Genomic DNA, 26,004 nt, shown 5'->3' with positions numbered 1-26,004 from the left:
GACCTTTCCAGTTTGGTGAGACAATAAAATTCCTTTTTTGTGTAAGTCAATTTCAGTTAGTCCCCCTACCCCAGTCACTCATAACCCCCTTTTTTTTCCAGCAGGTCTCCACTTCATGTAAGAGTCTCACCTAAGGATCCTATACACTTAATAGTCCTTGAATAATAAGAGCTTGAAAGGTAGCTAATGTCCAGAAACTATAAACAAAAAGGCAGAAACAGCTGATAATAGCCAAGAATTAACCTGCTGTGAAGTCACCATGAACAAAGTCATGAGACACATGTTTAAAAAAAAAAAACTGGAAAATCATTCGTGACACGAATGGCAATAAAAAGAGAACGATTTCCCAAATAGAAAAGAATCAATTGGTTGATTGATTGGGTTGGAGAGCTAGCTCAGGCATGGTGGCACAAACCTGTAATCCCAGCACTTAGAAAGAAGGCTGAAGCAGGATCATGGGATCAAGGCTTGTGCATAGAGCAAAGCCCTATCTTCACACACACACACACACACACACACACACACACACACGCACACACACATACACACACATACACACACACACAAAAGAGAGAGAGAGAGAATATTTTACATGCAAAACTATCTCTATGTACAGACTTTTCTTCCTTCTCGGCCTTTATACGGCACTAGGTATTAAAAGTCCTCTGTTAGAAGCAATAGGAGGATGTGTGTAGATTATGTGCAGACATTACCCCGTTTTACACATGGACTTGAGCATCTGCAGATTTTGGTATCTAAGGGAAGCCAAGTCCTGAAACTAACACCCCACCACCACCACCAATGAGCACTGAGCAACAACTGCAAGTATTGCCACTTAAAAACTACAGATTAGACGATCACAACTACACGACTGTGGTGGTATGAAAGAAAATGGCCCTCACAGGGAGTGGTACTATTAGGATGTGTGGCTTTGTTGGAGTGTGTGTGTGTGCCCTTGTTAGAGGAAGTGTGTCACTGTGAAGGTAGGCTGTGAGGTCTCATATATGCTCAAGCCACACTCAATGTTTCAGACCACTTCCTGTCACTTGCAAGATGTAGAACTCTCAGTTCCTTCTCCAGCACCATGTCTGCCTGCCTGCCACCATGTCCCACCATGATGATAATGGACTAAACCTCTGAAAGTGTAAGCTACCACCCAATTAAATGTTTTCCTTTATAAGAGTTGCTGTGAGGGCTGGAGAGATGGCTCAGCAGTTAAGAGCACTAGCTACTCTTCCAGAGGACCTGGGTTCAGTTCCCAGCACCCATATGGCAGCTCACAACTGTCTGTAACTCCAGTTTCAGGGGATCTGATACCCATGGCAAAACACTAATGCACATAAAATAAAAATAAAAATAAAGAGTTGCTGTGGTCATGGTGTCTCTTCACCATAACTAAGACAGAAGTTGGTACCAGGAGTGGGGTATTGCTGTGATAGGCCTGACCATGTTTTGTTAGAGGAATTTGGATTTTGGTATGTTGGGTTAGGAAAGCAGTGGAATGCTTTAAGTACTGCATAATGGGCCATACTAGTAGGAACATAGAAGACAATGGTGCTGAGAATTATTTGAACTGTGGGGGACTGACTCAAGAGGTTTCAGAGGAGAAAAATTTTAGTATGTTGCCTAGAGATCATTCTTGTATTATTTTGGTGAAGAATGTGCCTTTTGCCCTTGTCCAAGGAGTCTACCCGAGGCTAAAGTGAAGAGTTTTGGATTAATTCTATTGGCAGAGGAAATCTCAAAGTAGCCTAGTATAGACTCTGTTGTGTGATTATTAGTGGAAATTCTAATGAAGATTAATAATGAAAAGAAGCAAGCTGAGCAGGATAAATTACAAAACATAAAATTTGAGGAGAAAAGAAGCACCAGGAAGTGGAATGGAGCCAAATCCCGTGTTCAAGGAGATAAACAGATTAAGAAATAGAATAAAGGGAATGAGGACCTCAGGGCAAAATCCTACCCAGATAAATTCTAACTTGTGAAAAGGAATTAAAGAAAAGCTTAGAGTCAGGTGTGGTGGTGCATGCCTTTTAATCTCAGCACTGGGAAGGCAGAGGCTGGAAGATCTCTGAGTTTGAAGCCAGCCTGGTTTATAGAGCAAATTCCAGAACAGTCAAGCTTAGGCAGTGAATGAAACCACTGAAAACAGAAAGCCAGTGAAGATGTAATTGAAAAAGGGGCCATGTTACAGCTCCAGTAAGCAGTAGAATTTGGCAGCTTCAGCCACATGGTTCTGTAGTTAAGGATAGAAGAAAGGGGCTAAGAATTTGCCTCTGAGACTAAGGAAAGCTACTGAGGCCAAGCATGTATCAAGTGTGTCCCTGAATGGAGGCCTTGAGAGGCCATTGCATGAAGCTGTGAAGTTGAGGCCTGGATTGCCTTGGAGACACCAAGATATTGGAGATGTCAGAGTCATGGGACATCTCCTGAGGAGAGCTGCTAACAGGAAGTGGAACCAGCCCCAGAGAGAGAAGTGTGTTGCAGTCAACAAGGCAGAAAGAAGTTGGAGATCTGACGAGCGTTTTGACGTCAGACATGGAGACGTAGAGTTTGGAGTTTGCCCAACTGGTTTTCAGTCTTCCTTTTGTCCAGTATTTCCTCACTAGGTTCCCTTCCCTATCTTCTGAAATAATAATGTATATCTTGTGCCATTATATGTTGGAAGTATGTCATCTATTCTTTGATTTTGATTTTACAGGGGATTATTGTTAAGAGATTGCATGAATCTCAGAAGAGACTTTGAACTTTAGACTTTTAAATAAGTTTGAGACTGTTATAGACTATGGAGACTTTTGAAGTTGAACTGAATGAATTTTTGCATTATGATATGGCTACAAGCCTTTAGGGGTCAGGGAGTGGAATGTGGTGGTTTGAAAAAAAAATGGCCCCCAAAGGGAGTGGCACTATTAGGAGGTGTGTCCTTGTTGGAGTGGGTGTGTCCTTGTTGAAGTGTGTCCCTATGGATGTGGGTTTGAGGTCTCATATATGCTCCAGCCACACACAATGTCTTAGTTTACTTCCTGCAAAATGTAGAACTCTCAGCTCCTTCTCCAGCACCATGTCTGCCTGCATGTTGCCATTCCCACCATGATGATAATGGATTAATCCTCTGAAACTGACAGCCACCTAATTAATGTTTTCCTCTATAAGAGTTGCCATGGTCATGGCGTCTCTTCACAGCAATAGAAACCCTGAGAAAGACAATGACTTTCTAAAACAGGCAAAATTCTGAAAGCATAAGATCATCAACAACACGCATACATGCGTGTGCACATGCGCACACACAATTAAATAGATAGAAAGTTGTCCTCAGGTTCAATTTCATTACCATTTTGCATTCATGTGCTGTCACAATGTGCTCAAGTGGGACACTGGGGATCTTCTGGGACAGTGAAAGCATGTTGCCTGATACTGTAACAGTGGAGTCCACAGATGGTGCAACACAGAGTGAAGTCTGGTATGATGTATGCATCAGCACTGGCTCATCAGTGACAGCACATGCAAGTGCACAAGTGCAAAATGGTAACGAAATGGAATCTGAGGGCAATTTTCTACCTATTGTGTGTGTGTGTGTGTGTGTGTGTGTGTGTGTGTGTGTGTGTGTGCATTGAGACCACAGGTCTCTCCCTGACCCTGAAGCTCACCAATTCAGCTAGACTGACTGATCAGAAATCCCCAGAGGTCCTCCTGTCTCCATCTCCCAGGCACTAGGATACACTAGGTGTGTTTTTCGAATCCAACTTTTTTTTTAAGACAGGGTCTTACCATGTATCTCTGGCTACCCTGTAACTCACTTTATAGACCAGGCTGGCCTTGAACTCAGAGATTCCTCTGCCTCTGCCTCTGCCTCCTGAGTGCTAGGATCAAAGGCATGCAACACCACACCTGCCTGGCTCTTTTTCTTCAATGTGTGTGCTGGAGACTCATTCTCATGTCCCCATGTTTGCATGGCAAACACCTTCCTGGCTCAGCCATCTCCCCAACTACTCCACTTATTTTTCGATAAACATAAAGTTGCTTCAAATCTCAGTCTATTATTGAGAAAGAGAAAAAGTATGTATTCGACGTCTGAGTCCACTGATTCCCTTTGGAACGTCATTAGAGTAAGATAAGGGCTCATTCCCTGCTACTGTTGGGGAAGCAGACACTTTGTGAATTCAAGATTCAGCTTTGCCCCTACCCCATCACCACGGCCAGGGAAGATGTTCCTGGCTGGAGGTGTGATAGATGTCAGTACTAGGGTTGCTGAAGACTGCTCTCATCTACAACTCCCAACCTATGGAATTCAAGAAGCTGCCAAAGACTTGGACAAGCGCCCAGTCCATCTCTGTGTGCTCACACACATCTGTGATGAACTTACATATGTAAGCATGGAGAGGTCCTTGTGCTGAGCACCAAATCAACCTAATTAGGGTTGGTGACAAGGAGAAACTAGAAGAATGGGCAAGCCTGTGCAAAACTGATCCAGACTGGAAGCCCTGTGGTTGTAGTTACATAGTTATGTTGTGATTAGACTATGGCACAGAATCAGAGCAAAGAGGTCATTGAAGAGCACTTCAAATGCAAGCAATAAAATTATTTGGCTCAAAAATAACTATGAGATTATATTAGATTGGGATGGGCCCTTCTAAGAGGGGCCCTAGGAAAATGGCTTGATTGGTGAAGTGTTTGCCATGTAAGTGTTAAGACCCGAGTCTGGACTCCCAGCATCCACTCAAAAAGCTGAGTGTGGTCCCTAATACAGAGTTGGCAGGGACAGATGGACCTCTGGAGATCACTGGCCAGCCTAGCTAATTAGTGAGCATTCGGTTCAGTAAGAGAACCTGTCTCAAAAACAACAACAACAAACAAACAAACAAACAAACAGTGGCGAGTGACTGATGGATATATCAGACATTGGCCTCTGGCCTGCACACACATGTTCACTCATATGTATATACCTATACCTGTAAATACTAGATAAACAAAAGTATGGTTTAAATAAAAAGAAACGGAGGTATACACATACACAAGGAAAAGGCTTGTGAAGACAGAGGTGGAGATCAAAGTCATACTAGACTGAAGGGACACCCAAGCCACCAGAAGCTGGGAAGAGGCCTTGGCGCAGACCTCCCCTTCAGGAACACCAAGAGGAGCCAACTCTATCGACATCTTCATTTTAGATTTCTAGACTTCAGACCCCTGAGTGTCTCCCATTTTAAGCCCTCAGTGTGACCTCTGCTATCACCGCTGAAGAAGACCTCACACCATCTTCTGAGAGTGCCCAGAACCCAGGGCCACTGGTTAGTGCTGGAGCAGTTTCTCAGAGACTGTCTCAGAACCCTACTACATTTTTCAGAATACTCCTTTCAACCAGATGTCACCTTGATAAACACCATTCTCAAATCTTTGTCCCCACAAAAGAAGGTCTTAGCCCTTAGCTCCTAGGGTAACTATCATGCTAAGCCTCTCTTCTGGGGAATTCAGGATCAGATTATTAGGGGACAAGCAGACCTACAGCAGTCACTCTGTCTCTGCCAATCATGAGCCTCTGGCACGTAAAGAGGTCTTAACTCTGACGAATATACCTAAGGGTTACCTCCTTAACAATATTAGCCACCACCGTCAGACAGGAGCTAGCTGTTTGAGGGCACTACCCAGCTGTTTCCCTTCTGATGGTTCTCAGATGAGGAAGTGGGACCAGGCTGGGCCCTGTCCTCTTCACAAGGTAGTGGTCAACACTAGAAGGCAAGAGGTCCCTCACCGGGTCCTTGTTTTCCTGGTCTGTCCTGGTCTCCCTGATGTCTCCATTGTAGGTGGAGGTACGCTGGTCTTCTGCTGCACTCCGCTGCTGCCACAAGATGGCCTCTCCCTCATATTCTTTCCGGTACAGGTTGGTTCTGTCTGACAGGCTAGCTCGACGCACCACCTTCCTGAGAGGGACAGAGGAGGTGCTGGGAAGGAGCCCTGTACAAGGAGCCACAGGCAGGCATGTGCAGGGGCCCCTGGTTGCCCTGTACCACTCACCCACGGCTGCCTGCACTGGATGTCCTCCGGCTCAGGGATGACTTGTGCCTCAGCTGGGACTTCATGATCACGTCATGCTTGTGTTTAAGCTCCAATAGCAGGACCTTGAACTCCTCCTCCTCGCACAGGTCTGAAGAAGTACAAGAGTCAGTTGCAGAAGGCAAGGCAGGGACTCCATACCACAGGAGCTACCATGTGAACCCACCAGAAGCTCTGAGAACCTTCTGGGGCACAGATGGAGGGAAGAAATCAGCTCCTGCTTATTTCCTTAGAGGAGTGTGGGAATGGGAGACCTGGGCCTCCGAACTCCTGAAGTTCCCAGCTAAGACACATACCATGCTGGTAGGCTTTGTCAACTTGACACAAACTTAGGCGTATCTGGGAAGAGGGAATCTCAACTGAGGGATTGCCTCCATCAGGCTGTCCTGTGAGCAAGTCTGTGGGGCATTTTCTTGATTAATGATTGATCTGGTACCCCTGGGCAGGTGAGCGTGGGTTGTATAACAAAGCAGGCTGAGCAAGCCAAGGGAACAAGCCAGTAAGTAGCACCCCTCCATGGCCTCTCCTTCAGTTTCTGCTTTGAGTTCCCTCAATGATGGACTATGACGTGGAAGTGAAAGCCAAATAAACCCATTCCTTCCCAAGTTGCTTTTGGTCTGGGTTTTAATCACAGCAACAGAAAAGCAAACAAGACACATACCCTTGATAGTGTCTGGGAGAGTCATAAAGTCTCCCTGGTGTGAGCATTGAGAGAAACAAGCAGATCCCTCAAGTGGGAAATGAAGTAATGATGCTGGGAAATCTCCCTAACCCCACCAGCCAATTGACTGAATCTCTCTATCAACCTGTCCATCTACTGGATAACCTGGTCATCTGTACATAGGTTCATCCTCAGCCCACCCATCTACTTATCTATCCATCTGCCTATACATCCATCATCCACCCATCATTACATCCCACATCACATTACCTGTCTACCTTCATCTATCCACCCATTCATCTATCTATCTATCTATCTATCTATCTCTATTATCTACTTACCTACCTACCTACCTTCAGTATGCAGCCATATGTTCAACCATATGTCTACTCACCATCAAAAAAACTGCTAAGTATGTACGTACGAAGCATTAAGCTGTCTTACCTATTGGCATCTCATCCATGGATGTCCTGGCACTGAGGCTAGCTCCATGGGACACTAACAGCTCTGCCATTGGCATCTGCAACACAGGAAGAAGTTCATGTTCCCCGTACTGAGGCCTCAAGGAGCCTAGGAGCTAGAGAGAGTACTCAAGACCTTTTAGGATGTGACCCAAAGAATGGTGGAGGAAAGCTGATTCCCAGGGAGGGCCCCAAATACTGAGATACCATGAGATAGCCCTGTCAAATACGATGGGCTTGACACCTCCTCCTAGCATGTCTGGGTTACTACAAGGAGGAGAAGCAGGAGGAGGAGGAATCGGTTGTAATTCCACAGCTGTCGGGTGTCTATGGTTGGCTACACAGGCTGCGATCACATTTAGGAAAACACACTCTGGAGAAACCACGCAAAGCAGAAATCAAGGGGATTTTCTCTTGGGCAAATTTGAGTCTTATTCTGTTAGGATGTTTAGGCCAATGTGTTTGCAACCTCCCAGAGCTGTCTCATCTACATACTCACTGTAGCCAGTGCCTTGAGTGGGTCCTTGTTCTCTTGCACCAATTGCCAGCCTAAAGAACCTTGAATCAGCAGTTTCACCTTGTGCCTGATTATAGGGGGTGGGAAGTACCTGTCCCCAGAAGGCTGCTGCATGCAGAGGCTCCCAGCCATCCCAGTCCTTCACATCCACACGCACTCCATGGTCCAGGAGGAGTTCAGCTGCCCACAGGTATCCATTGGCTCCAGCTATGTGTAGCTGGAAGAGAGGAAAGAAGTCCAAGTGAGCATTCCAAAGGGGGCTGGCTCCACATTTGGAGGCAGGGTGTCATTTCTCACCCCAAGCCTCAGAGCATCCTTGGGGCCAGAGAATGGAACAGAATGAGGTGGTAACACCAGCCAGGAAGGTTACAGGGGACTACTGAGTGTGAGATAGAGAAGTACAATGGGAGGCAGAGAGATGGGCTCTTTACCCGAGCCACAGAGAAGGGGGCTCAGAGGTTCAATATGGTCATTTGAAAATATACCTACCTATTCTTTGACATATCTTCTTTTAAAATGTGGAATCTGATTGCTCTGCCTTTGAATGTAGACCAGATTGGCTCACTTCTAACTAACCAAGAGGATATTACAAAGTGGCAGTGTATGATTTTTATGAGGCTGGGGCATGACAGGCATTGCTGCTTCTACCTTACGCTCTCCTGGATTCATCTGGGAGGAGGCAGTCATCTCATGGAGCCCTGAGGAGCAGTTGTGAGAAGGCAAGAAGCTGAGGCCTTCTGCCAACACTGACATCAGCCGTGCAAGGGAACCACACGAAGGAGACCAACGTCAGATGTGACTGTAGCCCTGGTCAGCCTCATGGGAAACGCCAACTCAGAGTCACCCAGCTAAGCAATTCCTAATTCCCTGCTGCATAGAAATGTTGTATCTTTCTATAACTTGGCCTGTATGATTATGTGGTATACTTGTAATATGCTTTATATTGTAATAAGCAAAAAAACTGTTTCATTTTTACCAGAGATATATGCTGGAGCATTGTCAGTTTTAATTTGTGCAGGTATGCCCATGATGGCCATAACTTCTAGCAAATGAGTGATTACAGAATCATCTTTTTCAGAACTCAAAGCAGTTGCCCATTGAAATTCTGAATAAGTATCAATGGTATGGTGTACATATTTCAATTTTCCAAATTCTACAAAGTGAAACACATCCATCTGCCAGATTTAATTTCTCTGAGTACCCTTTGGGTTACACCTTGCTGGTAATGGAGTCTGATTGTAAAAGGAATGGGTCATTTCCATACAATTTCCTTGGCTTGTTGCCAGGTTATAGAAAAACTCCTTTTTTAAACCTTTACTATTGACATGATTTTTTTTTTATGAAATTGTGAGGCCTCCAGCATATTTCCTCTCAAGCTGCTGACAGAGACAGCTGAGTTCCAAGGATCAGTAGAGGTAACTAGGTGGCTCTGAGAAAGAGAGGAGGCCTCTGTCATTTATCTAAGGACTAGTAAAGAATGTGGCATGGAGGTGGTCCTTATAACTATGTGTTAACTGTGTAGCTGAAGTTTTCCTGGTCCTGCCTGGCTCCTGTGGCCCTGTGGCCGCTTGGACCCAAGTAAACACACAGAGGCTTATATTAATTAAAACTGCTCGGCCATTAGCTCAGGCTAACTACTGACTAGCTCTTACACTTAAATTAACCCATAATTTTTATTTATGTTTAGCCACATGGCTTGGTACCTTTTCTCAGTTCTGCCTTTACATCTTGCTTCCTCTGTTTCTAGCTGGTGACTCCTGACTTCCACCTTCCTGTTCCCAGAATTCTCCTCTCTGCTTATCCCGCCTATACTATACTTCCTGCCTGACTACTGGCCAATCAGCGTTTTACTTACCAACCAAATCAGAGCAACACACATTCATAGCATATAGAAAGGCATCCAGCATAACTGGATGGATGGCCAGATGGATAAATGATGGATGAGAGATGGACAGATGGATGGATGGATGGATGGATGGATGGATGGATGGATGGATGGATGAATGGATGGATGGATGAATGGATGGATGGATGAATGGATGGATGGATGGATGGATGGATAGATGGATTGATGGATGGATATATGGATGGAGTGATGGAGTGGTAGATAAAATCTGTTACAGTGACCTCAGGGAAAGATGAATGAGAAGGACCATGGTTTTCCAGGGCACAGTAGGCAGGGAATGGATGATACAAAGCAAGACTATGTGTGTGAGTGAACAAATGGTGGTCCTTGAGGAGAGTGTAGGTACTGCCATGGAAACAAAGCAGATGGACATCAGAGCCAAGCCCTAGAGCTCCTGATTCCCAGCCCCAGGTGAGAATGGCCAGAGTCAGAAAGAGACTGGACCCCAGCCTCAATCATCTATATTCCAGGAGCAGCAGGGGTCTAGAGGCTCAAAGTCACAAGGGTATAGGATTAATCTACCAGGAACCAGACTCAACTCAGCCCTAGTTGGTCTTGGTTCTGGTACTTGCTTCCAACCCAAACCAGCCTGACCCATCTCCTCACCAGTGTGGCACCCTGGGCATCTATCCAGTCGAGATCCTGGCCTGCTGCAATCATGCAGTGAATGTCTGATATCATCTTCTGCTCGGGAGCTGCCCGCATCTCATTGATTTTCTCCTGGGTGATGCCTGCAGGGAGGTGAGACATTACTCAAGAGTGTCAGGTCCCGGGTCCCAAGCAGACAGGGAAGGCATGGCTCCTGCTCCCCAAAGTTTGCCAGTCACCCAGTGCACAAAGATGACAAAGATCATTGTCCCCAGGCCTGATGAACACAAACACCATGGGTCACGGGACAAGGACCATTCCTTCCTGGCAGCTAGTAGGCTTCTTATGAACATCACTCACTTTCTACATGCTCTTCCATTGGCTAGATTGGAGCACCTGCCCACTCACCTCCAGTTGCCCCAAGTGATACCTGCCTCATTTTTTGGGTGCTGACCATGTCACCTCCCCACCTGGTGCCCACTGGCCACCCCTTCTGACCAGGGCCTGTTGGTTTCCTTTCTCTCATATACCACTGTGTTTTCAGCACCATATGCAATAGTTAATACATTCTTTTGTTGTTGTAAGAATGGCTGAATCAGTCACTATATTACTTTCAAATAGAAGGACCCAGAAAGACTTTTGCTTTTTGTTTTCTGAGACAAGGTTCTCACACTGTAGTGCAGGCTGGCCTCTGACTTGTGACAATTCTCCTGCCTCAGCCTCCCATATGCTAGGATTACAGGCATAAGCCATTCCAGTTCCAGAGAGACATGATAGAGCCCAAAATCTCTGGCTGACAAAAGTGTACCTGTCACAGGTGGCTGCTGATTTAAGGAGAGAACACAATGCCCTATTTAAAAAAAAAAAAAAAAAAAAAAAAAAAAAAGCCCATGGGATCAAGTTTCCTCTGGAAGAATTCGGGGCAATCTGCAAACTTGAAGGGAGAAAAAAAGGTTACATGCTTATTTTGACAAGCCTTCCCATAAGTTAGTATTTGCTACCACAACAGAACAATCAGCAGTACCCGTGAGCCTATGGCCAACAGAAACTCCGGGTAATTTCATACCACCACGTCCTATCATGGAAAGAATTAATGGCTTCTATATAGCACACTTAAAAATACTGTGGTAGTTTTGTTGAAAGATGACCCAGCTGGCTTCCTTCATACTCCGGCAGCTTTATAACTCCATTGGGGAGTCCATAGTTTCACCAGGTTGGCACAAAAGTTATTAAAAAACTTTCTACAGGAAATGAATGGGGAAAATGCAGGTGCCAGGGAGCGTGGAAGCCAAGTCAACAGTGGCCACAGAGATCTGGGGAGAGGCGCGGTGAGGACCTCGCAGGACCCTGGGACACAGCTACGGGTCTGGATTTAAGACCCTTTTTACTAGAGAGTGCTTCGCAGGCATGCATGTAGGGAGCTGGGACCGGCAGGTGTCTCTTGCTGTTACACGTGCTTCCCTCTGAAGCTCACTGTGAGCCCAGAACAGCCCACATCTTGTTTATCCGGGCCCCTGGCAGGCAGCTTGGTGCCTGGCACCGAGCAGCACCCGCCAATGTTCTTGACTTCTTACCATGTTCCCAAATGGGGACACATCTTTATGGTGAGTGTTAACTGAACTGAATTGTCATAGCCGACAAAGAGAAGAGGAGGCCAGCTGAGGCCGCCTGCGTGTGTGGGTGACAGTGAGAACAATATCTCCCTCCACATGGCATGTGTTCCAAGGCCCTTTTGTGTCCCCATCTTTTAATCATACAGATGACAATAATAACAAGGACCTGTCCCAGTTATCGGGAGCTAGGCACGAGGCTGGCAGGTACATAGCCAGCTAATGTGCTGTTCCCATCCACTGAAACCATGTTCACTGCAGTGCCTCACTGTGCCCATGGTATAACATAGTGCTCCCCCTTGCCTTGGTATGCCATGCAGGTCTCAATGACATCCAGGGTGGGTTCATCCTCACAGAGGTCATATGGCATGTTCCCATCAGAGTTGACAGCAAGCAAGTCAGCCCCACTGCAGAGAAAAGGTCGGAGTGAGAGCCAAGAAGGTATGTCTGGGTTAGTCTGACTATCTCCATCATCTGGCTTCCCATCCACAGCCTCCCTGCACTCCCCAGCAGCCATGACCCCACCAAGGTGTATCCCAGATAAGCGATACCCTTCCCTTCCCACCACATATCCCGGGAATGCAGTGTTTCCGCATTTCAGGGTCCCAGCAGGAAGGGACCAAGGTCTCAGATGAGCTCCCTCAGCAGATGGACACTTCCAGGCAGATGTCAAAGCCCTCTCAGACAACAATAATAAAAATGATGGAAACAGGAGCAGGACATCTCACCGGCTGCCTGCTTGCAACCAGGCTAGATGTAAATCCTTTGCACACATTACCTTAAGGAGTCTCCCCGGAGGGGTGCTACTGTGGGCCTCACCTCACTCAAGAGGAGACAATGACTCAGAAAGGCTCTCAATCGTGTGCCTCAGGCCACACAGCTTGGATATGATAGGGTCAAGCTCCAAACCCAGGTCTCTCATGTGCCAGCCCTTTTTACTCCATGGTTGCTATGCCAACCTTCACCAGTATGCATATCCATCCTCTTTCAATCCCTCAATTACTCAAAGGACCAGGACATGGGAAGAACAGAGCCCTGGGGCACTGTGGAAGAACTCACCCTCCAGGCCAATAGCCCCTGTGATGGGTAATTCTAATCTGACATGGCCTAGAATCACCTGGGAAGAGTCTCAGTGAATCCTTGACTAAATCAGGCTGATCTGTCTGTAAGCATATCTATGGGGGATTGTCTGGATTGTTTTAATTATGTGGAAAGGTCAGGCCCCAAAGTGAGCAGCATCATTTCCGGATGCGAGGCCCCGGACTGTGTAGGGGTAGAGAAAGCCAACTGAGTGCTAAACAATATATACAGTCATTTCTCTCCACCCTTGACTGTGTGACTAACTGCTTCAAATTCTTGCCTTGATTTCCCCACAATGAGGGACTGTAACCCACTGAATAAGCCCTTTCTCCCCTAAGTTCTGTTCTGTCAGTATTTGTCATAGCAAGAGAGACTAGAGCAGTATCCAGGTGTGGCTGTACGGCACGCTATGACAGAAATATCTTGGGAACCAGTGAAACAAAATGCAGCTCCATGGATTCTTTCCACTACCCCAAAGAATGCAGGGGGCCTGGGAACATGTATTTTGCACTCATGGCTCGGGTAATTCTAATATAGTCCAGCAGGAAAGCACGTGAAGCCAGGTTGGCATCACTCCCTGCTGACTTCAGGGCCCTCCTGAGGAGGCACCTAATGGGTCTCTCATGCTCTGCAAAGACCTGTGTGAGTGGTCCACCTGCTCTCCACCCCTTATCCTGACTCCCTGCACTCAGATGCTGTCAGTCTCTAGGGTCCCACCCACTGGTCTTGCTTTCCTATCCCATGTGCCCAGGGCCTGGCACAGGACCTGTTGGTCAGCATGTAAAATGGAAGGGGAACTGGGAAAGTAGATAAATCCCTTTAAAAATTAAAAATGGCTACCATATAGCTCAGCAATTCCACATCTGGATATATTTCCACATCAATGGGAAGCAGGGTCCCGAAGAGAGATCTGTGCACACATGTTACAGCCAAAGGGTATCAGCACCCAGTGCTCATCAATGGACAAATGGATGAACGGTTTCTGTCTCTGAGCCCATTACAACATGGATGAACCTTGAGGACATTATGCCAAGTGAAACAGCCCAAGTCATGAAAAGATAAACATTGTTCATTCCCACTAAATGAGCAGCTGCATCAGAGAGAGGCAGAGAGGGCGGGAGTCATGGCTGTTTGGGGCTAAGGGAGGTACAGATGGGGATGGGAGGAGTCATAGTCAAACAACTGTGGCCTGTGCAAGGTGAAGCAAGTTCTGGAGACGGATGGTGGTGAGCACACGACAAGGTGAATACAGGGAATAGCATGGACTGTACCCTTAAAATGGCAAAAAGTATCAATTGTATGCTATTGGCATTTTGACACAAAAACTATAAAACAAGTAAACACTGAAAAGAAAGAAACAGAGTAGAAAAGACCAAGAAATTGGGAGTGATGGAGAGAAAGAGACAGGAAACACAGAGAGAAAGGGAATTTAGGGGAGGAAAGATAGAGAGAAGGGAATTGATGGTGGGGGAGGAGATGGAGGGGGAATGGAAGGGTAGGAAGGAAGGGAGGAAGGGGGAGGGAGGAGGGAGGGAGGGAGGGAGGTTGGCAGGGAGGGAGAGAGGGAGGTTGGCAGGGAGGGAGGGAGGTTGGCAGGGAGGGAGGGAGGGAAGGAGGGAGGAAGGACGGACTAATGCATATGAGAAAAGCCATCTGTGGAGGGGAGGGCAGGCTGCCCCAGGGAGGGAGGATCACGTACTACTGAACGAGGATCTTCACCAGGTTGATGTGGCCGCAGGTGGCTGCAGCATGCAGGGGTGTCCACAGCTCATTGTCCTTGGCATTCACGTTTGCACCATGGGAAAGCAGCAGCTTGACAATTTCTTCAAAGTTGTCAATGCAGCACTGGGAGAGACACAGAGGCCACAGAGTGAGGCCAGGCATGGCCCAGAACCCTGATGGGGACACACTACAATCCCCACAAGAGACCATGAGCAGGACGGTGGAGACAGACAGCCTGAGTTCGAATCCAGCTCTATAACTTTGGGCAAGACACTTTACCTCTTAGAGTCAGTCTCCTTGTTGAGTAAAAAAGAAGTTAATAACATGCAAGATAAAAACAGCCTTGGCAAACAGCCCCAGTCAGCTATAAAGTGTTTTTATAAGAGTTAGTGGAGCTGCATTCAAGTTGAATGAGCTTTTAAAATCCCAGATGGCTTTCTCCAGGCAACATCCTAAGAAGAACTCTTAAATCACCCTTCAGCTCAAGCAGAATTGCTCAGATGTGTTTGGGGTCCCGGCCCACACCCTCCTTTAGGGTACCGGCCTCTAAAGTATCACCCTGCATCGCTGTTTGAAACTTTTAATCTCTGACCTGGGAATGCAAATCTTGCAGAGGTTCCCAAGTGACTAAGTCTCCTCCCAGCAGGCCCTGGGGGCCCTGGCAGAGTCACCTCAAGGAGATAGCCTGTTTGTGCTCCTACCTGGATGGAGTTGTGGGCATAGGTGGGTGAGCCCAAGTGAGGTGGGAGGGTCCAATTCTGCAGCTCCTCCAAGAGAATACAGGTTCTGGGGACAGGGAGTGAAACACTCCCCAAGGGACACTCACCCAGGGAGAACAGAGGTGGGAACAGAGGATGGTGACAGTGGCCACTCTGTGGTTATCAGAGGACACGAGCTCACCCTTCCTGTCCAAGTAAGCCAGGTTTGGTCTCCAGAGCAACAGGAGGCAGGGGTGAACTGTACTCTTAAAAATAGCACAACCTGACTTGTTTTTTTAAAAACAAAACCAAAAACCATTTCACTCTGCTGGTTCCATGTGGAGGATGGTGTGTGCGTGCGTGTGTGTGTGTGTGTGTGTGTGTGTGTGTGTGTGTCTGTATGTCTGTGTGTATATGTGTCTATGTATGTCTCTGTATGTGTGTATGCTACCGTGTGTGTGTCTGTGTCTATGTGTGTCTGTGTGTATGTGTATGTCTACGTGTGTATATGTATTGTGTTTGTGCATGCATACACACATTGAGAAGGACAGAGAGAATAGATGTTGAAGTCACCTAGTTTAGGGATGGTGGTGGCCTGACCAACATAAGTAACTACATATATGTGAAGAAGAGCATGGAGGTGAGCAGAAGGCACCTATGTGAGCCCATGATCCCAGACGATTGTGGAGTAGGACACCACCACAGCTCCCCACATATCTCCAGCCAGCCAGGACTCTGCACCAGCAGAGCACGCAGGAAAGGAGCAGCTGGGCGCACAGATGGTGCCAGAGAGCCAGTTCTTCCTGCTAGCTGGTCTAGCATGGCTGGGTCTGCAGGTACTTTTCTGGATAGACACGGTAAGAAAGGTACAGCCCATTGGGGCTGGACTGTCTTAGGAGGGCAGGAGAACCACGCAGTGGCATAACATAGCCAGTAGAGGGAGGCACAGGCACTGGAGCCAGGCATAGGTAAAAAGAAGAAAGACCTGTGTGGGCAGCCCCCTGTAGGAAGGAGACAGGAGGACCAGGGGACTGCATACCCAGAGCTGTGGAGTCTTGTGACAGTGATCCCAGGGCTGGCACAGGGGTGCACATGCTGACTGGCATATGTGGCAGGGATGGGAGAGCAGGCTCTGTAGTCACTATGGAACCACAGCGGGACGCGGCACCTGCAGTGGGCTGACTCCTTCTGCCTCTTCTCTTCCAATACAGAGCCAACTGAGTGCTTGTCTCCTAAGTGTCTGTCTCCATGCAGTGATGCACTGCGTCAGCTCTACCTCCAGATGCCCTCAGCTTTACTGTATCTAGTTTTGCAGCCTGATGTCTGCAAACCTCAGAAGGTTCCCCTTGCTCAAGAGAAGCAAACCTGCACTCCTTGGCTAGCCTCGGAAGGCTCTCTGCAGGTGCCCCAGTCTTCCCTGTTGCATGCAACAATGCACAGCTGGGTGACGCCAGCACCTCACTTCGTTATCAATAGTAATAACTGTTGCTTTAGGAAGACCTACAAGAGCCAGGCACTAGGATTCGCTTTGGCCATTCACTGCAGCATTTAACCCTCAAAATGGGCCTGAGGGTCCTCTCCTTCCCATTGGCCCAAAGAAGCACAAAGTCACACACATAGTAAGAAATAGATTCACTCAAGATTACAATCCAGCAACATCCAACCATCTCAGTACTAGGGAGGAAAGGCAGAAGGATCGTTAGTTCAAGACTAGCCTAGGCTACATAGTAAGAGCCTACAAAAATTAAATAAATAAAAACACAAGGTACCCACACAATAACAAAATCAATCCACAGTGTTGAATTAAAAGTGAAACAGTCTGTGTCCAAAGGCCCTGTTCTCAACCTGGCCAGTCCTGCCTCCCACTATGCCTTCTAGTTACTCCCTCCAACTCAAACTTGAAAGGCTGGGTTGCTTTCGCATGCCTCTGTGGATGTTCCCTCTGCTCTAACGCTGTTCCTTTTTCCTTCTGGCAAATTCTTTCTCACACTCCTACAATACTCATCCCCCTGCAAACTCTTACTTCAAGCCTCGGCTCAGGTGTCCTTCCTCTTGGAAGCCTGTCTCGGTTCTCCTTTGAGGCAAGCCACCGCCAGGTCCCAGCTGCAAGCTCCTGCTCCCACCGCGGGAGCGCTGACCACACTGCGTTCCCTCAGCTGTTGATTTCTATGCCTGTGGTCACATCACACCACATCGTCTGCAAGCACAGACACTTCCTAACTTCCTGTCCACCATCGTAGAGTATCTGACACAAGAGCAGGTGGGCAAAAAGGGACTGCTGCATGGGTGGGGATGAGAGTCCGTGGGCCAGTGGGGGTGGACGCAGCCCAGGACCATCCCAACACGGAACCCGAGGCCCAGGACTGTCCCAGCATGGAACCCGAGGCAAGCGTGGTGGTGGCGGTAGAGTCAGGGGTGAGTTCCACACAGCTAGGCTCGAAGCCTGGGGAGTTCTTCCCTCCTTATGTGCTCAGAGGCCCAGTGGTCTCCCAGGAGAAACTAGACCTGAGGAAGTCATGTGATCAGCAGGAAGAAGAGGAGGTGGAGTGTGAGAAATGGAAGGAACCCCAAGCCCAAGGAAGGGCCCCACAAAAAAAAGTTCATGAAGGCAAGAATAGCACCTGGAGGGAGCCCATGGGACTCTGCTAACCACTGTATCTAGACAGTCAAGGCTACTGATGTTAACCCTAGCTCAGCCACGACTTAGAACCCTGAGATTTCACATCTAACACAGCCAATCTGTATTTAAATTGACTAAAATCAAATAAGAGTTAGAATCTAGTTCTTGTCACATTAGCCACACAACTCTATGGCTACTTTGCTGGTCCACACAGACACATGGCACATTTATTCCCATCTTTGTGGAAAGTTCTACAGAATAGAGGTGCCCCTGAGCCTCAGTTTCTTGAGACGTAAAATGGGAACAATGTTGTAGAGGGTTGCTGTGAGGATCAAAATGAGATATACCACTGAAGTGCTTTATGAAGTAGCCATATGATGAACTGTAATCATAACTCAAATCTTTTCAAACAGGTTATTTAAAACCTTTAGTTACATGTGTTTGTGTATGTGTAGGTATGTGCATGTGTGCATGCAGGTGCTCACGGAGGCCAGCAGAGGGTGATAGATCCCCTGGAGTTGGAGTTACAGGTGGTTGTTAAGTCTGACACAGGAGCTAGGAATTGAGCTTGGGTCCTCTGCAAGAGCAGTATGTGTTCTTAGCCACAGAGCTTTCTCTTCAGCCTGATTACTGCATATCCCATGGTAAGTGGTGCTTGCAAAGGTTTTTACAGGTGATCATTTAATCCTCTCTACAACCTGAGGAAACGGATACTATATTTCTCTTTCACAGGAGAGAAAACTAAGGCACAAAGAGCTTAAGGAATTTGTCCAAGGTCACATGCAAGTGAGTGACAGTTCCAGGCCTCAAATCTGACTCTATCCTGATGGCCATCCTATCATAATGCCCCTGGCTAATACTGCCCAGCCTCAGGGGTTGCCTTCTAGGTCTCAAATCCAGACCAAGGATCTTGTCTCAGGAGCATCCTCAGCATTCCAGAGTGAATGAAGCTGGAGTTTGGGTGACTTCCCATAGGCAAGATCCATGAGGTTGCTGAGGTGGTTGCCTATGTGTGGGTGCCTGAGGCCCTGGAGGATAGTTAGGGCAAAGAGTAGATGCAGACAGCTCTAAGGCTTGGAGTTGAAGGCTGTGGGCAAGACCTGGTCCCAGTGTCTTATGGGTAGAGGATGTGTGGCTTGTCTCTGTCCATGGGGTTCCAGTGGCCTGGTTTCTCCATACCAGGCTGCACTCAAATCCATCAGCTCAAAAACTCTGGTGATGGCATGGGGAAGTTTCAGTGTGTCCATTTACCAATTTCATTGTACACATGTTAAGTATCTACCATATGTAAGCACTGGAAAAGCCTCTGGAACACAATGGGCTAGAAGATACTGCTGATGGGGTGACCTCAGCCTGCCACCCTAGTGCTAAATGATAAGAGAGGAGGGGTCACTTGGAAGAATAGAGTGCCTCTGTCACAGCCCAGCTCTCAAGATCCTCCTGGGGACAGAAGCTAGTAAGTGAGCACACAGAGCAATGTAGAGCAAATGGTGGGGAGGAGACCACGAGGAAAAACAAGGCAGTGACCCTGCCTGGGAGCTGGGGGAGGGGCAGAGACTGGACAGGACAGACCTTAGGGGTCTTGTGCAGAATAGCCGAAAGAAAGAAGACACTGGAGTTCTGACCTTGAGTAAACTTTCAGCCTTCAGAGAAAGACTTACGGCAGGACTCAAGTGAACACTGGGGCTAGTTAGGAGTCTGTGCAGACAAAGCCTCCATGTGGGTGGTGACAGCCAAGGCTGTCCCCAGGCAGGGAGGGCTGTCACCACACTCCCTTGGAATGGACATGTGTTTGACAACACGTGTTTCATGGCCATAGTTCTTGGCCATGTGACCTTAGACAACACAAGTCAGTCAGCTTTGTCCTCAGGGTGAGTGGGATGTCCTGGTGGCTGTGAACGCACTTTGTCAATTCTCAACTTCTACACAAATTTTCTCTGCTGGCTGTGAGGACACAGTGAACAAAGGACCCCTGTCCTCAGGGCCTGTCACTGTGTGTGTGTGTGTGTGTGTGTGTGTGTGTGTGTGTGCGTGCGCGCACCAAGGGGCTCCGAGGGCCTGTTTGTGACAGACACACACATCTCCAAAGGGCAAAAGCCTTTCAGCTGGGTGCTCAGTGCTCTTCTCTCATCGTCCCCTCTTCCCTGAGGATTTGGGGCACCAGTTATCAGGGAGCAGAGAGGACAGGGACCCCAGAGTGACCTACTTACCTGGTGCAAGGCTGTGAGTCCATCTTCATTACACAAATCAGGGCTGACCTTGTTCTTCAGGAAGTAGCGTACTGCAAGAGGAAGGGACAGGAGTGAGGTTCCTGTCACACACTTGTGGGAACCCAGCAAGACACCCTCTCCCAGACCCCAACACAAAAGGTCTTGCTTACTCCCAACAGAAAGATAATGGGATGCTAACAGCATCCCCATTTCACAGATGAAGGAACTGAGCGCAGAACCTTTGGTCCAGGATTTCCAAGAAGTACCTGTCTTATCCTGGGCCACACATACAAGGGTTGACAATTGTCACATCTTCCTCTGGGCCAGTCACTGATCTGAGCTGTTTGGGAGTTTGTTCTTGGCAGTACTGGGGATGGGACCTTAAACATGCTAGGCAAGTGCTCTACCACTGAGCTACATCTCTGGTCTTTTTCTGTTTTGAGAGAAAGTCTTGCTAGCAGCCCAGGCTAGTCTGGAACTTGCTATGTAGCCCAAAGAGGTCTCAAATTTACAATTTAGAATTCTCCTGCCTCAGCTTCCCTCCAGAAGAGCTGGATCACAGGACCACTACTCCTGGCTGAGGTGAGCAGCTGGCATGGGTTGTCAATATGGAGTACTGTTTTGTCCCTAAAGCCACACCCTGAAGTCTTACTGACAGGGCAGTCATGGTCAACACACGTTCCTCTCTGTGCCTCAGTTTCCTCGCCTGTAAGTGGAAATGATGTTGACTCTACCACACACACAGAGTTATATGACATCAATTGAGCCGTGTCAGGGACTCAGCACAGTGGTCAGCACATGGTTGGTAGGTATCTCTGGCTGTGCCTGGTTTTATTATCATAGCTGTACCCTACACTCTCAAATGTCTTCTTTGGCTCTACCTAGCCTTGGGGAAAGGTGGTAGAGGTTTTCCTACCCCCTGCCCTAGACTTTAGGTGCCCACATGCACATCACACGCAGGTGTGGATGTGTGTATTTGTGTGTATGCCCAGAGGTGGTGGGGGGATCCAGGAAGTGAGGAAAACCAGAGAATACACGTAGTATTAGAGAGCCCCTGTCCCCGCCCCTCAGTGTCTTTTCTCTTCATCCTGTCCCACCCAAGGTCACAATGTCAGCTCGAAGCCATGTGCAAAGGATAAAAAGAAGAGGGTGGCCTGTCTGTCAGCCTGCAAGCTGCTTTTCCAGGCTCAGCAATGAGGGCTTCCCCTGCTCAGCACCAAGGGATTCCCTTGGCCCAGCCGTCAGCTATGACTCTCCACGGAGGAAGTCACTCATGAGGCCAACAGCAGAGTCCACTGGAGCCCACAGCCTCTAGACCTTCTAAAACACTACGTGGCCCTAGCCAGCAAGGCTGTCCCAGCTCATGCTTACACCCAGTTTCCCTAGGCAGAGCAGTGAGTAGGCAAGTGGAATTCTGGGCCAGAGGGCTGGACAAGGGGCAGCTGCCTGAGGACACGGAGGTGAGCTGTATATACAAGCTGCTTTGTGGGAGAGGCCACCGTCATGGTACTAATAAAGAAGGGGTATGAGACCCTGCGAGTGAAAGGAGCAGGCTGGCCACACCCTGTTGAGCCTCCTCCCACCCACATTAACATGAGCCAAGGCCACATAAACCCAAGGTAGCCAATGTCTCCAGTCATGCAGCCGGGCAGGGCCAAGGAAGTCTCCTCAATAATGTGCCCCTGGAGGAGGGAGCATGCTTAGAAGAGAGTGTGGCATTCTGTAGGACAACAGTTAACCAACAGCCTCAAAGGTGCCAGGGAAAAGACAGGGATGGACACTTGTACAGCTTCAAGTCTTCAAGGAGCAGGAGGTGGAGCAGCCACTTAGCTCCATCCTCAAAGACCCTGCCCCTAGACCACACCCAGTACACCTTGGCCTCAGCATGAACAGAGACCTGTGTGAAGGGGAAGTTGAGGCCTCAACCCAGCAAGAAAATGTCTCCAGCAGACTTGGCCAAGATGCATTGCACAGGTGTGACAGGACTTCTCCCAGTCCCAGCCAGATCCTTGGAGCCACAAGCCACATCAGGCCATGGTGGCCAGTTAAATTGGAATTAATAAGAATGTAAAACCCAGTGTCCACCACTCTGCTCAGCAGCCACATGTGGCACAAAGTAGAAAGAACAGAAGTCAAGCGTGCCCATCTTCACAGAAAGTTCTAGGGGGCAGTGCTGCTTGTAGGCATTGCAAATGGAAATCAGCTTCATCCCAAAATGCTCAAACCTTTCTCTGCTCCCCCGCCACAGTGCTCTGAGAATAGCATCTTTTACCCCTGCCTTGGATGCAAGGTCTTGCACGATATGGTCCCTGCTCCAGGTCACGGCCTTGCCCGATTCCACAGGGCGCCATTCACATTGTGGTTTGGAGACTTGCTCCTTCTGAAGCTGTGCAGTGAAGGGCTTGTGAGTTAATCCTGTCTGTCTGCCTCTCTACCTTCATTTCTTGAACTCCCAACATTTTCTGCAACAGTAGTTTGTGTCAGCTACAATAATCACTCTTCCTCTGACTGCTAAACCTCTGCATAGCCTATTCTGGTTGCCTAGAAGACTCAATTATCTCTCCATCCATGCATATATCCACAATTCAGGCATGCATGCATGCATTCATCCATCCATCCATCCATGCACCATAATCTAGGCACCCTCCCTAGCATGCATCTGAGCACGTGTGCAATGGTATACAAACACACATGCATGTGTGCACATATCTGCCTCATTCCTCCTTTAGGTCTCCCTCACACTCTCTGGTCCCTTCCTGTTCTACATACTCATGGATCCCAGCATCTCGTGGACAACCACATCACAGTCACACTCGTATAACTGGGTAATTACAGGTTTTGTATCTGTCTCCCTGCTGAACACTAAACCCAAGAAAGCAGAAAGATAGCCTGGTGTTTATGACTCTGTTCCTAAAGTCTGACACACAATGAATCCTCGGGAACTCCTCCAGGACCTTGACATTCTTGGCTCAGCTCAAAGACACAGTCTCAGGGCTGGAGAGATAGCTCATTGATAAAAGGCACTTGCTGCTCTTTGCAGAGGATCCAGGTTCAGTTCCCAGCACCCACGAGGCAGCTCATAACCGTCTGTAATTCCAGTTCCAGGGGATCCAGTGCTCTCTTCTGACATTCTCAGGCACCAGGCACACATGTGGTACACAGATGTACATGTAGTCAAAATACTCACATAAAATGCAAATAAATAAATATTAAGAAAATAATATAGGCTCTTCATCTTAGACCACCGCAGACCACCTTGGGTGCTAACCCCAGGGGACAGACATCTGCTACAACAGGACGTTCTGCCCACACGCAGGTGCCTCCTACAGAGTATAGGAGGTATTAGTATGTGGTTCTAGCCCAGAGACACTTGAGGAGATGATGAGAAAGTCATCTCCATTGTTGACTGGATTTGGAGTCACCACAGAAACATACCTCTGGACATGTCTATGAGGGCTTTTCCAGAGATGTTTAACTCAAGTGGGAAGACCTATTCTGAATGTGGACAGCACTATCTCACAGGCCAGGGTCCTGGACTGAATAAAACAAAAAGAGCTGAGGACCAGGGTTCATCACTCTCTGCTTCCTGGCTGTGGATACAACGTGGCCAGCCACCTTCCTCTCCTGCCACCACGCCTTCCCATCCGGGATGGACTGTACCCTGTAGGCCAAACCCTTCCTTCCCCATGTTGCCCTGTCAGATGTTTTTGTCACAGTGATAAGAAGCTACTAATACAGCCACTGAGCATCCCAGGCCCAGCTTGTATCTCAGCTGGTAATGTTAGGTGCCCTGAGCCTAACAGGTGGTTCTGGGGAGAGAAGCGGCCGCTATGACCCTGCCCGGGAAGTGTTTCTAGAAGGTTCTGCTCACATGAGCAGATTTAGGTTGTCTAGAGTGGATGATGGCTCAGGCTTGCTGTCCAGAAAACTCTCTGAGGCAGAAAATAAGCATCAGCCGCCAAGAGCAGCATTTGCACAGTAATTATCGGGGGGCTCTCTGCACTGTGTGGGAGCCCAAGCCATGTAATTACCCTGAAGTCGGGCAGTTATTTTCATCCCAAGAAGTGGGACAAATCATCTCCAGCTCTAAGAAACCCTTAATACCCACGAGCCAAGGCTGCCTCGGCAGCTCTCACTAGGAGGCCAGAGCCTGGCTCTGAGCCCAGCTCCCTGGAGCAAAGCCCCACTACCCAGCACACAGCCAGCTTCCCTTTCTCTGTGCTCAGCAAGAAGAGGGACTCTGTGCTTGTCTCTCAATGTTTTGTTGTTGTTGTTGTTGTTGTAGGTGCTGGCATTAGAAGCCAAGGTCCTACTACACAGCCCCATGAACCAAGCTGACAGCTACCATGGGGAGGAGGGGGTGCTTCTGAGGCCAGCTGAGCATCAGATGACCTCTTACACACACACACACACACACACACACACACACACACACACACACACACACCCTTCAGACAAAAGGGTTCCAGGACCCACAAGCAGGACAGAAGAAACACAGCCTGGTGATGGGTCACTTACTCTGTGTTCAACCCAGAGTGGCAGAGCCAAGTGTCACAATAGACTGAGCGGCACCCACTACACATCCTGTGTAGCAAGGTCTGCAGAGGCTTGGTTTTCAAGGACCCACAGTGTGGCCCCACATAGGACTCCCATCTCAACCAACTCAGAGGCCAGATTATTTTCATCATAGTCTATGTGAATGGCAAGCTTTGTAGTTGCCCGCGGCCTTCTCAGCCATGCTGAGATCTTGCATTGACCTCTCTGGGTTCATGTCTTACTCTATGAGCATCCTGAACAACATAGGGATGCAGACTGGGGTCTAAGGGTTGACAGGGGCTCAGAAAGCACAAAGACAAAAGGGACGTGCTCTCTCCTCTAGCCAGGGGTACCAGCTTCTTTCCTGGTTGCTGCACTTGGGGTTCCTCCTTGCCCACCAGTTTATCAGAGTGAACACCTGTTCCCAAGCACGTGTTTAGCTATGGCCTTCGGCCTTCAGGTCCTTAACTATAAAGTGGGGAATCAAATGAGGACTTCTTTTTTAAGGTGCTGTGAAGATTTAGTAAGAGAAGGTCTATGTGCTGCTATTATCAGTTACTAAGAGAATAAACATGAAAATAACTGGTGAGCTACACCTGGGTCCTAACTGAGCTGGGCACTAGAGGCTCATGGGCACTGAGATTCACCCACAAGCTTTCAAGCCAGTCCTCATAGATGGAAGCAGCCGCTCTCCAGGGAGCTCTAACAAATACTGGTTGAAGACCACAGAGAGGCCTTGGAGGACATCCCTGTTCCCTGGTGGGCAGAACATCAAGGAGATGGCAAGAGGTGGTTCATGCTCTCCTCCCCCACATACCCTGCTCCTGGCACCCCCCTGCACTCCACCCACACCTCCCAGGCAATCTGGCTGGAATCTGGGCCAGCAAGGCCATCTGCTCTTTCCCTTTCCAGCTGCAGTGAAGGGCTGCATGGGGCCCTTCTCTGGAGGCAAAAAGTCACCGCTGAAAAGATTGTGTTTTTCTTTGACATCCGACCCACCTTGTCCCCTAGAGCTTACTGCTTGACCACGAGCTGGTGAGTGACTTTCAAGATCAGGGGTGGGTCCTGCTCCTGTACCTGAGGACTGAAGCAAGGAGACAGCAGGGTCTGCCCACCGCAGGTGGACCTTGAGCAAGATGTCCAAAGCCCACCTGCTGCCATCTAACTAGATGACTGGACGGCATGCTCGCCATCTCCTCTTCCCTGCCACTTCTTTTCCACAGCCTCAAGGTGCTGCATGAATCAGTCCTCACTTCACCCTCCAAATCTTACCTGCTCCCCACTGACTGCTTGCTGATCCTGCAGCACTGACTTCTGCCATTTTTCAAACCAACCGAAGCTGGACTC

The 26,004-nt window shown here is 48.4% G+C and overlaps 1 protein-coding gene across 1 annotated transcript in view; it reads right to left on the bottom strand.

The window, feature by feature from the left end:
* Nucleotides 1–26,004, bottom strand: part of Ppp1r16b (protein phosphatase 1 regulatory subunit 16B) — a 98,953-nt gene that overhangs the window by 5,240 nt on the left and 67,709 nt on the right. Inside the window, exons 3-10 of the mRNA XM_059261830.1 lie at nucleotides 20,122–20,192; nucleotides 14,571–14,716; nucleotides 12,095–12,198; nucleotides 10,200–10,324; nucleotides 7,779–7,904; nucleotides 7,154–7,229; nucleotides 6,010–6,139; nucleotides 5,747–5,915 (exon numbers count right to left, since the gene is read on the bottom strand). Coding sequence (XP_059117813.1) covers nucleotides 5,747–5,915; nucleotides 6,010–6,139; nucleotides 7,154–7,229; nucleotides 7,779–7,904; nucleotides 10,200–10,324; nucleotides 12,095–12,198; nucleotides 14,571–14,716; nucleotides 20,122–20,192 — 947 coding nt within the window. The remainder of the gene's footprint in view (nucleotides 1–5,746; nucleotides 5,916–6,009; nucleotides 6,140–7,153; nucleotides 7,230–7,778; nucleotides 7,905–10,199; nucleotides 10,325–12,094; nucleotides 12,199–14,570; nucleotides 14,717–20,121; nucleotides 20,193–26,004) is intronic.

The sequence above is a fragment of the Peromyscus eremicus genome, chromosome 4 (genome assembly GCF_949786415.1).
Source record: "Peromyscus eremicus chromosome 4, PerEre_H2_v1, whole genome shotgun sequence".
In the NCBI taxonomy this organism is placed as follows: Eukaryota; Metazoa; Chordata; class Mammalia; order Rodentia; family Cricetidae; genus Peromyscus; species Peromyscus eremicus.
The sequence above is the reverse complement of the archived record's forward strand: the minus strand, read 5'-3'. Positions and strand labels throughout refer to the sequence as shown.